A 15,734-nucleotide genomic window follows, 5' to 3' on the forward strand; every position below is an offset into this window, starting at 1 on the left:
CATTTGCTCTACTTATCCCACCAAAACCGATCCATTATGTTTTTAACCGAATTTTCGCTACAAAAAGTCTGAAAGATTGAAATGAACTTTGCAACAATGCACTTTTTTATTTTTCGAATTTAAAGATTTTTTATTCTTCTCAACACATCCAAAATAGTTTCATTTTGATTCTTTCTTGCTGGGTCCTCCAGAACATGAACTTCCGAGTCACCATTACTCAATCCAAAGGCCATATATCCAATTTTGGCGCTTTCCGATAGCCACGTATCACATGCAAGAACTTGATTGGAATCCTGGAGAGAGTTAAATATTGAAGTTTCACTAACTATAACGAAATTGTTACGTTTCGGCTATCAGTTGTTATCGATGAGAGCTTGAACCCCAAATCCCAGAACGAAATTGAATTTCCATTGTGAATAGTGTAGAATCCAGATGGGTTACTGTAAAAAATAAGTGCTTCCGATTCTGTTAGCTACAGTAACCTACGTAAGGCTCCATGATATCATTGTGACACGAGTCGACAAATCGGCAGTTGGTAAATTGACAATCGCAGATGTCTGAGATGTACGGTATACAGAAATCGAACCATTTGAGAATCCAATCTTTTAAAAAATAGAAAAATCGTTTTCATTTCCAACCCAAAAAAATACCAGTAGAACAGTGTTATCAGTGGGATTAGCAGCAATTACCGCAACCTCTCCATACTTTTCTTTTTCAGTTTTGAAGATTTTTGGAATTGCTTGAGATGTATCTGATTTATAAACCGAATACATCATTCCAGTGTCAGTTCCAATGAAGAATCTCAACGGATTTGTTGTGTGGCAGAATGCAGAAACAGCGAACGACGAGGAGTGTCTGGAAGCAAAATTATAGGTTATTAAAATATTACCGTAAAACCTGTAATAGAAGGGCCCCTAACATTTAACTTTGAGCAAATTGATCTCGATTCCTATGAGAGATATCAAAAAACTTTCAACTGATAAATTGCTTACCATAATGTCACAAATATTTTATCAGTTACCACATTGTTGATATCTCTTACAGGAACTAAGATAATTTAGCTCAAAGTTGATGATTTGGGTGGTTTCAACTAGGGGAAATACGGTAGCTATTTATAGTAAAAATGTGGTTTTGAGAAAAGCAAACCGTTTCAAAACTGGATGTGGACGGATCACAGCAGTTAGAAGAACACGGAGTTCATTTGTCTCAATTCTGTTCGCAACCCAATACGAAATTGTTCCGGATGAATCGATTGTTGTGATATCTTCGCCAATGCTGCAATAAAAGTTTCAGAAGTTTTCACAAAAAAGTCTCTTCACTTTGACTTAGATACAGTAATCCCTACTAATGGAGTGGCATCTGTAATTGTAGTTGCTAAAAAGGAAGAATCAAAAGTGGGTCGACGAAGTGCAATGTCTGTGTCAGAATCTTCAAAAAAAATAAATAATTGTTCTGAATCTAAAAATATGAATAGGAACTAACCAACCCATGGAAGAGTATCTTCAAAAAATGCATCGGTAATTGACAAGTCAAATGCACAGAACGTACCATCCATCTGAATTAAAAAAGCTTGATTTTTGAAATTCAGTGTATTTTCAACATACCAAACAGACATAAAGTGTTTGTGATGCCTGACTCAACTCCATTGCTGAAACGACACTTTCAACCACAAACAGTCTGAAAATTGGCAATTTTTCAAACCAAAGTAATAATCTGGATACCTTTTAGGCGGTCTTCTTTTATGCACATAAAACTCTGCTATCAAACTTTTGTTTATGAGATCTGGAGCAGGAGATTCGAATATCTCATAAGCAATCAGAACGCTGTCTGATTCTCCTTTTTTGATACATGTGGCTTTGCATTCTGAAAATTTATCTGTCAGTTCGAATTCCTTCATTATCATTTCACTTACTTGTCACCACCTGGTACAGTCGAAAAGGATTATATCCTCTTGAAAATTTGGAAATCGACTTTTCGCTCGTTTCATCCTCTTCTGCTGACTTATCATCACTTATTAGAATTTCGCGAATTGTCTGAAATTTGAATACATATAGGAATATGCCAATACTAGAATACAGACCTGAGTAGCCGCAAAAAAGAATTTCTTGAGTCTAGCTCTATCAGAAGACGTTCTTTCTTTCTCTAATCCATTCTCGATTCTGGTACTTTCCGAATGCGGACACTGAGTTTCTTCATCTTCCATTTCCCCCTTTTCCGTTTGCACTTCTTCTGTATTGCACTCTTTTCCAGTTTGGGTCAATGCGTGTGCTTTATTTGATGGAGTCGAGGATAGTGGCTCGAAGATATTCGATGAAATATCAGTAAACACTTGACTCTTTGTCACCTCAATGCCTAAATAAATGGATAGAAATTGAATGAAGTCTGGAAAGTCTTACTTATCAATCCACGAAGTTTATTCAGTCTTCCAAATGCTCGTTGTTCTTGAGTTTGTCTTTCTTCTTCATTGTGATAAGAATATGGCTTGTTTTCTATCTGAAGCGTTTACAGATTAAGGGACATTGCTAAAAAATCTGCTAAATAACAGCCAAAAAACTGGCACATAACTGCTAGTCAGCAGTCGAAAGAGGATCGACGGGCCATTGACGGACTGTCGACGGACTATTGGAATTCCCTGGAAAACTGACTCGAAAGTTTAGCTTGAAAGTCAGTTAGAAAACTAATAGTTCTACTCTTACTAGATATCAGAATAACGATAAAATCTATTTTTCTCACATCCAACCATCTTAAAAATAGGTAGTTGAACTACAGTTGAACTTATTTCTCTCTAATAGAGATTTCTCTCTAATAGAGTAATCTGATGTTGGAACTCTTTACCCGCCAAAGTGTTTCCGGTGAAGCCCTCGTCAGCGGCTTTCAAAAATCGACTATTATCCTGTGATATAAAACATTTTCTTGTCTTGAATTCAACTAATTACTAACTCGGTTTTTCCTCCATCTACCATTTAATACAAATGTATGTCCCTGTTATATCTCCTAGTTTCATAGACATCACGTGTTAGTGGTTTTCTCCTCTTCGTTGGAATAAATAAATAAATAAATAAATAACTGCTTAATGACAGTCAAAGAGGCGCTGACTGGTCAATTACCGGTTGCCAAATTCCTACAGCGTGGCTTTTAATTACCCGCACACAACTTTGACGCCATGGATCTTTGTGCTGGTGCTAATTTAGTGCATTAAAATTTTTTATTGATTCGTTGTTTCAAAATTGATATGTTTGCCAAGTTTCACCTTTATTGGTTCAGTTTCAGGCGAGGCGTAACGTCCACCATTCCACTGTCATCCGTCTTTTTAAGTAGGGCATTAGTCGAAAAGAGACCTCCGAACGCATTGGGATTGCGGACATGTGGTTTTTTTAAACTATCAAAAGATTTACCGAGTCTGAATCTCTTTTTTATCACATTGTGAGAGGAAGAAAAGCTACGGTGATAATTCCGGAGAACGTTGAAGTCGTTCTTGATCAAATCAGGAGCAACCTACATAGATCCCTCAGAAAATTGGCCGTGAAGGAGTTTATGTCGTGGTTTTCAGTTTAAAAGATAGCCCGAAAGAAGCTTGACCTGAGATGCTATTGCGTGCCAAAAGCCGTCATCTTGTTGGAGAGCAATCAGCAAAAGCGTCTGGAGAAAGCTATATTTCTTCCGGGTGTCACGCGGTGAGGAGACGATTTGAGGCCCGTTTTCTTTGACGAGCAGTGGTTCACGATTGAAGCCAAGTTCAACTTTCGAAGTTATTGTGTGTAAGCCAAGAATATCAAGGAAGCTCCTGAGACAGAACAAACCATTCCTAGAGTTTTCCACCCAGCCAAAATTACTGTTTTCCATGCGATTTGCTCAAATAGCAAAATATAGGCAGAGAAAAGACCGTGAAAAGATATATCGAGCAAATCTTGAAGAAGAATCTGCTCACACGGACCAAATCCTACTTTGGACGGGTACATTTGGTTCACTAGCATGGGACACCAGGGGGACGAATGGCCGACCTACTCGTCAGATTTGAAACCCCTTAACTATTCCTTCTGGATTCTTGCAAAACAAGATCTGCCTAATATTCTATTCAAGTTTAAAGGCTCCGGAAGAGATAATTTCCCAGAAATGGGGCAAACTTTCAACCACCATCGATGCCTACCCATGACGTCTTCAGGTCGTAATTGAGGCGAAAGATGACCGAATCGAAAATTTTTTGTTGCTTTTAACTTTTGTGCGTCCAAATAAATTTCTTGTTAAGTTTCATCAGTTTTCGGCTTTTTCTTTTCGAGAATACTTCATTCAAAGATGTGCGGGTAATTAAAGGCCACCCTGTACAGTATGGAAATTTTGGCAAAAGATTAAATACATAACTATCATCGAGAATTCAAAGATTAAATATATAACTATTATCGAGAATTCTGCAAACCCAAAAGTTCCTCATATAAAACATTTCTACTAAAACTAATTAGAATCTAGGCTCGGTTGGTGAAAAACGGCTTAACGACAGTCGAAGAGCGGCGACTGGTCAATGACTGCTGGTGGGCGGACAGAATTTCTGCAGAATAGACAATTTGGTTTGAAAATCAAAAAATTAGTTTAGTATGAAGTCATAGAGAATTCTGGGAATAATTGGAACCTGAGGCTCGGTTGGTGAAAAACGGCTAACTGACAGACAAAACAAGCTGTAAACAAAGGCAGAGCGCGATGGGAGGATAACTGCTAGATGTCACAAAGTGTACTTTTTCAGAATATTTCCGAAAACAAGAGAACCCACTGTAGATTGGAAGGAAATTTGAGTATGGGACGACGCTTTAGGTATTTGTTTTTGGGGAGCAATCTCGGTTCGTCGCATATGACTTGTAGCCAAACGTTGCAACAAATTACCTTCGAACGGAGTCTAAAAATTTCGAAAACTTATAAGACAATTTAAAACGAAGAAAACAAACTTCATCAGTTTCTATTATTATCAAAGGTTTCTCTTCTCGAGCAGCTTCTTCTGCTGTTGGTGTTTCCTTTTCTTTTGATCTGTCATCATTAAAATCTTCAAAATCCTCTTCATACTGTTCGAAATCATCTTCGTACTCTGGTTCGGGGGTCTTTGGTTTCTTCACTTTTTTCTCTTTCTTACTACTTTCCTTCTTCGAAGACTTTTCTTTCTTTTCCTTTTTTGAGGAAGATTTTCTTAAATTTTTAAAAATCTAATTAGTTTCCAAACATATAAGGCTCACTTCTCCTTTGAAGAACTACGACTTTTAGATGACATTCTTTAGAAAATAAGAAAAAAATGCAAGCTGTTCATTGCTCTATTCTATTCTCCGCATTTCTGTTGTCATGGTGACAAAACTCAACATTTTCCGGAAGTCCCGCGAAAACGCGGGGGTTTCGAAAATGGAAGAGAAAAGAAAACATGAATAATTTTGCTACTTTTCCACCTGAAAAAAGAAACATCAAAAATTCAACAAGACGATCATGAAAATTTATTGGGAAAAAAAAATGAATGATGCATTATTGATCAGTTATGACTATATTCACAAGTATTATCCGGAGTGTTCGGGGATAAGAAAGTAATAGAACATTTTCAATAGCTGAGAATGTGGTTAGTTTACATGATAAAACAAAAGAAAACTGGAGAATTCTAAGCATTGGAGCAGTTTGCACTTGCAACATCTCCTTCAAGATTCCATCCGAGGCCAAGATCCCGGGATTCGTCTAACTTGGTGTTGTCTACATCATCCATTTTCTGAAAAAATAATGTTTTCGTTTTTGAGGTTGTAGGCTTACTTCAATGGTCCAGCTCGAGAGAACAGACATGATGGAGGCGCTGACAGGACAATTGAGCTCACGAAGATATCGAGCAATATTCGGCAAACGTCCTCCTTCTACATTGCTACTCATCGCCCAAAGAGTCCACTTCCGAAGCATCACACATTGCTCATAGCTCCAGTTTGGATTCATAATTGGACCACCGTTTATTTCAAAGAGTGCATTCTCGTAAACACGGAACCAAAGTAATGGGAACGAACGGATCAACGAATCCATCTGGTTTGAACTAACGTAGTTGAGAAGACCACGCAGAGTATCCCATTGCTTTGTTATTTGAAGACGAGCCATCACTTGATCGATACTCTTGGGATCCTTGAATTCGTGGTCAATGATAAGACATGCAATGAGGGCAGTCATCGGTTGAGTACGCGACGGGCATTGAAGAAGAGTTTTGATGAGCTGCATTTTATCCGTCTTTTCGTCACATTTCATTTCGGCTTTATCGAATAAACGCTCGTTGAGTTGAGTCTCCAATATTCCGCTGAAAATTGATCAGTTTCTGTATCAAAAAACAAAGTTGGGCTCTGTTAATCACTCGAAGTACACTTAGGTTACACACATGATTTGAAAAGCCGCGTTCAAATTAGGACTCGAAAAGAATGACATTACATACTAAACCGTTTAGCCGCGTTCAAATTAGGACTCGAAAAGAATGACATTACATACTAAACCGTTTATTGATCGAATTGAAACTAACCAGATTCTCATCAAGTCCAAATCTGCTGCAAAATCGGAAACATCTTTGTCAGTGAAGGAACGAAGTATAATACAGGCGGCTCGGGTGACTGCAGTGAACCCGCCAACAGCTTTCCGACCTCCTTTCAAAATTATGTTCCCGAGCCTTCTCATCAGACGTTTCTTGTCCAAACGCTGACAAAGAACGACTATCTTGTCCAGCGCTGGATCGAAAATTGGGATTCGCACCTCATTCGGAGCGTCTTGCTCTTCTTTTTGATCTGTGAACGACGTACCACCAATCGACTGAAAATTGATCTAGGTTATGAGAAAATTGGAAAAGTGACTCCACCTCATTCATGTCCACGTGGCAGAGTGGAGCAGTTGATTCCGTATCTTCGATCCAAGCAAATACCAGTTGTTCGTGCAGTGAAACGAGATTAAGGTCATTTGCTTTGGCGATTCTCTCCACAACACGACATTTTTTGGCAACATCGGTAGAGTTATCCCATGAAATCATATGATCATAAATCAGTGAACAGAGCTCGCGAACGTTTTCAATATTGTCAGCTGTTCTTTCATTGTAAATTCCATTCTTTTTGAGCTCAAGTTCAGTGAAGAACTTCGCAATTCCATCCTTCAATCGTGCACTTTGTTCCTCCATATCTTCACGCTCTTCTCCTGTCAAATCAGCAGTCCAACGCTCAGAAATGTCCACTCCCATTTGCAGTAGCTCGATTTTGACATCACTGAGAATGATTTTCTTGAACAGAAGTGCGATAGTGGAGACGACCGTCCCACGCTGGGAAGCCGAATTCAACAGATGATGGATGGTTTTGCGTTCTCCTTCAGGTAAACTTTTACCGAAAATTGCATATTTGTTAGCGTGAGCGAAAATAGCACAAGAAAGAAGCTGAGAACGAGAGAAGTGTTTGGTCAGCCAGCTAACTTCCCGAAGAAATGCTTGCCAAATTGGGACATTGAAGATTGAGAGTTCTGCTATGACTATTTTCCTCACTGTTTCATCAGCGTCTTCCCTTTTTCGTAAAAGGAACGCATGGAAAGGTAGATGTAGCATAGCCTAAAGAATTACATTCTCATAATATGCCTTCCCTTTGAAACTTACTGTTTTTGGCATATCACTAATTATGACACTGTTTCTTTCGTACACCATGGCATCGGGTTGGTAAGACGAGTCGGAGCCTGAGAAGTCATTCATCTGACTTCCATCATCCTCATACACAAGTCGTTGCGAATGGCCAAAAGGTTCAAGGAATCGACCTGATTTCTCATATTCTTTCTCGTCTTTCACCAGAATTCCTTCTCTTTTGGTGAACCAAATAGACTCCTCGTTGCTGATGTGGTTAGTACGCCTATATGTCCATAAGAAGTCCATGATCTTAAAAATATGATTATGAATTCGGTATCATGGAATTTAACTATTACAGATTTCAAGTTCTTCTCGAATGTGATCTCCGACCCTTCTGAGGCGTACTGTCCGAACGATGAAACAATGAATTGAATAACTTCATAGTTATAAGGGCATACGATGTAAAGTAGACAGTGCAAATAATTGCAGATGCACGATGCATTTTCTTCGACAGCAATCTGAAATCACTTCGATTTTAGAATTTCAGCGATACCGTAAAGAACCAACTCTGAGAGAAAGTCTAGCCAACTCTATGAATTTCTCAATTTCTTCTTTGCGAATCTCTTCGTCGGTCAGTCTCCCAGCTGCAGAAGCCTTGCGAATAAGGAGTGTAGCATATCGGACCATATACTCTCCAACTTTGATCTTTGCATTTCGAGATAGGATCTCGACATACTTTTTTACGTAACTGAAATACTGACATTAAATTTTTCGACTAGCACAACGTACTCATGAAGTCGTAACGGTGATAGCGGTTGCCGAAGATCGACGGCTTGTTGAAGAACTTTGTCCACGAAGTCAGTGTTTATGGATACACGAATGCCTTCTTCTGCAAGCTTCTTCACCAAGAATTTCTGCTCATAGAATGATATGATTTGTGGAATCTTCTCCATGTTCCGAGATAAAATGCTTATAACAAATGCCAACTGTAGATACTGAAGTAAGGCTTTGGTAGAACTGCGAAGTCCTGGTTTTCTTTGCAGCTCCAGAACAGCTTTGTCGAGACGATCAGCCGGGATTCCACCGAGGAGCGTAACTGCGTGCCAGAAGTCAAACTTTTTCTGTTGCAACATGCGCTCCACAATGGATAGCACAGGCTGCTCGATGTCGAGGACGCTCTGCGAATATTCGCCTGCCCAACAATCTGAAAATAAATCATGTGAAATTTAAGAAAGTCATGAACTAACTAAGTGATCCAGCGAACACTCGAGCTGATACATCCAGAAGATCTTGTGAATGCATGGCAAGGAACATATTCAGTTGCTCCCAGTTTCCTCGAAAATCATTCGCATCTTCTGGAGTAATATCGGACTCATATGGACGTGCAACAGAAGGTGCTACTTGTGAAAGAGCAATAACACCTTGTACTCCTTCAAATAAAGCTGGTTCACATGAGAAATCGTAGGTTCCGAGTGGTTTCTTGAATTCAAAGAGACGAATTTTCGATTGAGAAGAAATGTCTGTCGATGACTCTGAAGTTCCAATGGGTAACGTTGCCGTTTCTCCTGCTCGGAATAGTTCCTGTTTGTCGTTTTCGTTCTCCTGCCCACGAAGAGACTGTTTGATGATGTGTTCACCAAGATTGAAGAATGCTTCCAGTTGAAGAAGATAATCCAGATCATCACTAATGATATCAAACGGGAAGCGACGAATGGTTTCCCGTACAACACGACCCAAACGTTTAACAACAAATGCTATCTGAATGGAAATGAAATAATTGAGATCTTGACGAAACACTGGACTAACATAATCTGCACGAGCCACTTCAGTCTCATGTGGCAATAGTTCTGGAATCCGGAAAGTAATCCAGCTCAGCGCTTGCACAATCGGTTCCAGCATATCTCGAGTAGCATCTGTCCATGGACTGATGAACTCAACATAACTAATCAAGCTATCCATAACTCTGTCGGTGTCACTCTCAGCAATGGCTTTGGTCAGAATTAGTTCCAGGAGATACTCTGTTGGAATCCCCATGTAGTTGCACTTGTTGAGCTTCTGAAAAAGCTTAAATACATTTTGAAACTTCACATTCATTGTTGTTACCACACTCATAGTAGTATCGAGCTGGATCAACTTTTCCAAAAATTGTCTCTGCCAATCTTCATCATGAAAATCTGACAACAATACAGCTTTGGTCTCGTTCTGCTGGACCTCCCGCAGAAGAACGAGATCGTCTTTTAACTTTCTCTCCGGATCGTTGAACTCATTATCCCGACACACATAATACGAAAGCAGTTCTTCTCCAACTCCTAACGTTTTTTCTCTTTCATGGACATTTTCTCCGATTGCAGGTGTATTGGCTACACTTTCGATGAAAGAAAAGACCAATCTGATCGTTTTTAAACGTTCGCGATCTCCGAGACTGTCAATGTAGTTGATGATGGATGTTGTAACGTCTTCATGACATATCATGTGGATGACAGCAAATGCTTGAATGTATTCAATTTTTGCAGAATTGATATTTTTGCAGCCTTGCATAGCTCGCAACAAATCCAGAAGTTTGATTATATCCACGAATCGTGATGTCTTCTCCCGTTGGGCGAGCATACAGCGAATAGTCATGATGACGTCCATATTAGAATCATTTGATGTGAGCAAGTCGATATCATGCCGACTGTATCCATACGATGACAGCATTTTGTACAATTCAGTTCGTTTGCATACCATTTGCATTTCTTCGATTTCGGCTCTCAGGAGTGTTCGGCTGGCTAGAATCTTCTCTACAGCTTCGTTCAACTCAGTAGGCCATGGAATTTTAGCATTTGAAGCGATAGAAATGATTGAGCAGCATCGACGAGTTTCATCTCTCAAACTGGCACACAACTGAACACATTGCTTCTCCCATCCAAACATGTTTGCTTTTGAAACGGATGCACCAGACATCATCTGGATGTAATTCACAATAGTTTGTTCTTGGTCGAGGTGACGTTCAATCATGAAAGGCACAACAAACTTTTCGATTTTCGCATGCGTTGTGTTTGGATTGGTCAATGCATTTTGAAGAATTTTGTGACATATCCCTTCAGAAGTCAGATTCTGCAAGATTGTGAAGCTGATCGAGCATTCGTATACTTCTTTGAGCCGTTTGAGTTCGATCAAATCATAATACATCTTCTTGACTCGGACAATCGATGATGATCCGACATCTACTGAAGAGCTTAGCTTGCTTCCATACAACATAAGAACGCACTGATTGGATGGAGTGTTACCATTGCTGACAAGCAACTTTGTCATTGTATCATAGCTGCTAGCCGCCTTAATAGCATTATCTGGCCAGTTCGAAGAGTCGCGATACTCGAGAAGAGGGATGATGGTCAAAATGAGGTTCTCAAGGCATGGAACTAGCTGAAAATATTACTGATTTCATTTTCAAAAGGGATCGAACTTACATGCTCAGCAATCAGGAGACATGTAGGAAAAATGTCCATTGTAACATGCTCAACTACGTTGCTCCAATTTTTGATGTTTGCTGAAATCGCATCAGTGAACATACGGAAGAGAGCTTCAAGTCGAGAGCCGACATCATTCTCTTCAGAACACAAATAGTCAATTATCATTTTTCCATGTCGACTGAAAATGACACGAGCTTGCTGAAATATGACTTTCATTCTGTTTTATCGGGGGAAAATCTACTTACCGTAAATTTAGCGCCTGTAATGAACTCATTATACATCTCCACCCATGGGTTACCACCGTGCAATGCTTCAACAAACAATTCCCAGATAGTTTCGTTGCTTTGAGCGTTGTCACTCTCGCCAGGACCAGTGATGATTCGATACGTTCCCCAAATGTAGCACAATGATTCAATCATCTTTAGTACATCCATATCACTGATTCGACGTTTCTTTGCATGAGTCAAATAGGTGCGAATTCTATCACAACGACGACTCATTCCGACCAAAGTGAAATAAGTTTCAGCAACCATATTGTGATCAAGAATTTGCCCCATCGTTTTCATCAAAACGTCGAATGACTCCTCATCTTGATCGCAAGAATCCATAAGATAAGTAACATGTCCCTTGTAAACTTTTTGGACATCTAACTTAAACGTTATGGCAAACTTTTCGGCTTCTTCGAACCTATTATTTTTGAGCAAAGATTCGAAGCGCATTTCCGGTCTTGACTGAGACACTTGTCGAACAACAATACGACTTTGTTCTAGCTTAGCGGGATCTTCGTTTTCAACCTCCTCCACAGCCATCAAAACACGGTCACTTCCTCCATAAGCGAATAGGGTTGTCGAAATAGCAGAAGACAGTGAAAAACAGTTCTCTCGCTTGGTACGATCGTAGATAATCATCTGAAATCAAAAGTTAAGAATTGGGACTCCAAAAGACTTGTTTACCTGCGGGCTTCCATTCTTTTCCAGAACTGCAATGATTGCGAAGAGCTTTGGAACCTCAACTTCATTTTTGTCGATGACAACAAAGTCAAGAATTCGGTCTTTTTCCGACATCTTCAAATCAAATTCATCCCAGAACGAAAAAGTTAACTGATCGAAAGTATGAATCCATCCTTCTGTATCAAGATGGAGTGAGAATCTACCACCGTCGCGAACTCGAATAAACTTTTTCTCTCTTCCGATAACAGAAAATTGTGACTCCGCAAGTCCGCACCAGTGAAGTCCCTGAGAGTTGTGAACAGATGCATATGATTGAAGTGGACCATTCGAAATCGCTGTGATATCTCCAAGCACATTTTCAATACCAATGGACATATGAGTTGTCTTTTGCATAGCCTAAACTCAACTACACTTTGAACAATCTGAAGCAATGCGAACCTGTTGGAAGTACTCTTGAATCTGATCTGTATTCCAATTTTCCACTCGGTTGTTTTCTTTAGGGAAAGCGACATCTCCTTGCAACAATACGGTACTCCAGTCACCAGAACGACTTCCGAAAGTGAGATAGCAAACAGAAGGAGTTGGATTGCAGAAGACAAAATCGATATCATGTGGAGCAGCTTCATTAAAATACAGTTCTTGCTTTTCCAATGAGAGAATCACGACACGACGTTTTTCGATGACACCCACAAAAAACGCTGAACTTCCAAGAATCTCAAATTCAGTTACAGCCCCTGAAATTTTGTAATTGTTGTGTTATATGAGACAACAGGAAAACCTTCCAGTCCAGTGTGGAAGGAGTATTCCGTTTTCTCCCCCAAAGTGAACACCGCAAGATCCGAAGAAGACGCAAGAGCGAGAAACCGTTCGTTGCTTTTCGGCTTGAGTTTCCAATTTGGAGAAGATTTGTCGGCGTTATTTTCGTCGAGAACTGAAACCAAATTTCACAGTTGTTCACAGTTGATACGGTTCTTACGGGGAGCGATGCGTGCAACAGTACAAACATCGTAGAGACCGACTGTAGACGTATTAGCATCAATGTTATCCGTCTGATTAGTTTTGCCTAAACGGCCCATTCTGAAAAGATTATAAGGTCACAAACCAACAAAATATTCGCCAAAACGGCTCGGGATCTGATAACTAAGTTTGGAGCCACATGTTAGGAAATTGCGCTGCGCCACACTTCGAATTCACAACTCTGCCGCCAAAATGAGAGCGCAGAGGAGCGCGAACTACAAATATTGAAGAAGGAATTTAAGTGGAAATTTTTGAGAAAAAACGATGCAAAAAGGAAAATTCGCTAATAAGATCTTATATAAGAAGAGAGATAATTGAAATTTAAATATTAATTAACACTTCTGGCTTTTAAGTAACCGTAACTGAAACACAAACTTTCACTCGGGCAATTTTGAAGAATTTTCACGAAGAAAGGGATATGAAATCTCTGTGAATCGAAAGAAAGTTTTGTTTCGCGATTCAGATTTGTTTCGCGCGCGGTTCAAAATTATCGTGGCGAGATCCCATCAGTTTTGATTTTGCGCCGTTGACTACTGTAGATTGCTTTGTAATTATTTTCTAATAAGTCTTTGGAGGTTCGTTCCCTCTTGGTGACGACTGCACTTTTATTGCTTTTAAGTCAGTCGAAAAAATAAATTAATTGTAAAGAATTCGGATAGTTTTATGGTTTACAGAGTTTTTCGGGGGTACGACGAATTCGAACTTTTTCAAAATCGAACAGACCTAAAATCGAACAGATTCAATTCAGAACAGTCCTTTTTTCGCACACGTACCAGAACAGAACGCGGACAGAATCGAACTGGTAAAGAGTCGAACTGTCCCAAATTGGAACGCTGCCTGCAACAGAGCGCGCATGAAAGCACACACAAAACAAAAAACAGCGTTCCAATTTGGGACAGAATCGAACTGCTACAAGTTCGAACTGGTAAGGAGTCGAACTGTCCCAAATTGGAACGCTGTTTTTTGTTTTGTGTGTGGACTGTTCTGAATTGAATCTGTTCGATTTTAGGTCTGTTCGATTTTGAAAACGTTCGGATTCGTCGTACCCCCAGTTTTTCAGTGCTGTGTGGTAACACAACGATTTGGTTTTGATCTACGCGCTTAACGCGCATAAATATTGTTATTCTCTAACCTCTCTCGCTCTCTCCCCGTTGATGATCATTATTGTTTCCAAGACAGTTTTGCCGGATCCCCGTAGTAGAGTTACGTTTGTACTCCTAGAATTATTCTCCCACTTCCCAGCGCTTTCTTTTATTGTTTTACAAGTAGTAATCTTAATAAATGACTTGTAAGTTAAACAGGCTGAACTCTAGTAAAGTTAGGGACATAACATTCAGGTTTCGTTGCATCTCGTTGTGTTTTTTTCAACTATGTATCCCCGCTTTTCTGTGATATCCCGTTTATTTGTAGCCCGAGTATTCGAATTAACATTTGTCAAGCAGATACTTTCTCTTGAAAACAAAGAAACATAACAAAGGGGTTTCAAAGTTGTCTATTAGTGGTGCATTTGAGTCTTTTTGAGTGATCGCATAGGGTTTTATAGATTCTCTGTGTCTCGGAGGATTTTCATTGTGTCTCAACATATTTCAAAATCAGTTCACTGGTTGGTGCACAACTGAAAACTTTTGTCATTTTGTAAGTCTCGGCGAGTTCTGATTCACACTTTCTGCACTGAGCAAAACTCCAATTTTGAAGTAATGCGTCGGCGCGGTTGACAAGTATGGCGAGAGGCGGTGCTTGCAATGCGCTCTACCTTTTCGCACTGTTCCTTACAGTTTTACACAAAATCCCCAAAATATTGTGCACCAACATCGTACCCAGCTTGCAATCCCGTGCAATTTAGGCTGAGTTCTTGAATTTTGGCTCCGCCCCCGACTCCGCCCACTTTTCCCCGGACTTTGCGGGGTCTCCGCAAATTGAGACCCCGCAAATTCCGCGGAGTCGGGGGGTGGAGCCTAAGTTGCAACCTTGGCACGGGTTTTCTGCGCATTTGGACACGGTCATGAGGGGGCGGAGCCTAAATTGCAACCCTAGCACGGTTTTTCTTGACTCAGCCCACTTTCCCCGGTTTTTCCCATTTTCTGGCACGGTTTTGCCGCATGGTTTTTCTCATGATCGCATCCAAATGTGCTAAAAAACCGTGTCAAGGTTGCAATTTAGGCTCCGCCCCTGACTCCGCCCACTTTTCTCCGGAGTTTTTTTTTCCCGGAAATTTTTTTCTCCGGAATTTGCGGGGTCTCCGCAAATTATTTTACTCCTTCAAGTGCGCTCTGTTGCGCATGGCGCGAAGTGTCGAATTTGAATTTAAAAGTTGACATTTTTTCCGGGAAGTCGCAACTTTCAAAAAAAAACTCTAGATATTTTGAGACTCCACCGATTCCGAGGAAGGCGTTGTCTCCGAAGAGCCGATTCCGAGAAAATCGGTGCGGCGTTTCAACTTTTACTTAAATCCGCCTCGAAATCGCTGACGTCTCGATATTTCAGTTGTCCAAAAACCGTTATATTATTCTCCACTCTGGTTTCTGTCATAGAATAGTGAAATCCTCTGTTTTTATCTAGTTTCAAAAATAGTTAACTGATTTTAAATTTAAAATTCGTCATAATTCTCTGTATCGCACCAATTCGATATCATGTTGTACCTCTCAAAAGCATGTCCCCTACAATTTCGAAGGAACATACTTAAATGAGGCAAGAGTTCGACTCGATATCTCTAGAATCCGAAAAAATACTGTAAGACTT

General features: G+C 40.0%; 2 protein-coding genes across 2 annotated transcripts; both read right to left on the reverse strand.

Moving 5' to 3' along the window:
- Positions 1-119: 119 nt before the first annotated feature.
- CBG16532 lies at positions 120-5,251 on the reverse strand (the record flags this gene model as incomplete). Its single annotated transcript, XM_002641811.1, has 15 exons — positions 120-293; positions 344-440; positions 487-602; positions 651-855; positions 1,147-1,275; positions 1,320-1,428; positions 1,483-1,555; positions 1,605-1,677; positions 1,722-1,863; positions 1,913-2,033; positions 2,081-2,352; positions 2,397-2,493; positions 4,763-4,885; positions 4,935-5,169; positions 5,217-5,251. The coding sequence occupies 15 exons, from the start codon at positions 5,249-5,251 to the stop codon at positions 120-122; spliced, it is 2,001 nt and encodes a 666-aa protein (XP_002641857.1).
- A 372-nt stretch (positions 5,252-5,623) lies between these two features.
- Positions 5,624-13,054, reverse strand: Cbr-rod-1 (the record flags this gene model as incomplete). The annotated part of the gene is made up of 15 exons (XM_045244018.1): positions 5,624-5,728; positions 5,770-6,292; positions 6,509-6,792; positions 6,839-7,567; positions 7,613-7,885; positions 7,927-8,094; positions 8,144-8,324; positions 8,366-8,780; positions 8,824-10,981; positions 11,026-11,226; positions 11,274-11,936; positions 11,982-12,374; positions 12,417-12,712; positions 12,757-12,909; positions 12,955-13,054. The coding sequence occupies 15 exons, from the start codon at positions 13,052-13,054 to the stop codon at positions 5,624-5,626; spliced, it is 6,642 nt and encodes a 2,213-aa protein (XP_045095994.1).
- Positions 13,055-15,734: the final 2,680 nt, after the last annotated feature.

This window comes from Caenorhabditis briggsae (genome assembly GCF_000004555.2).
Source record: "Caenorhabditis briggsae complete genome, chrIII, whole genome shotgun sequence".
NCBI lineage: Eukaryota > Metazoa > Nematoda > Chromadorea > Rhabditida > Rhabditidae > Caenorhabditis > Caenorhabditis briggsae.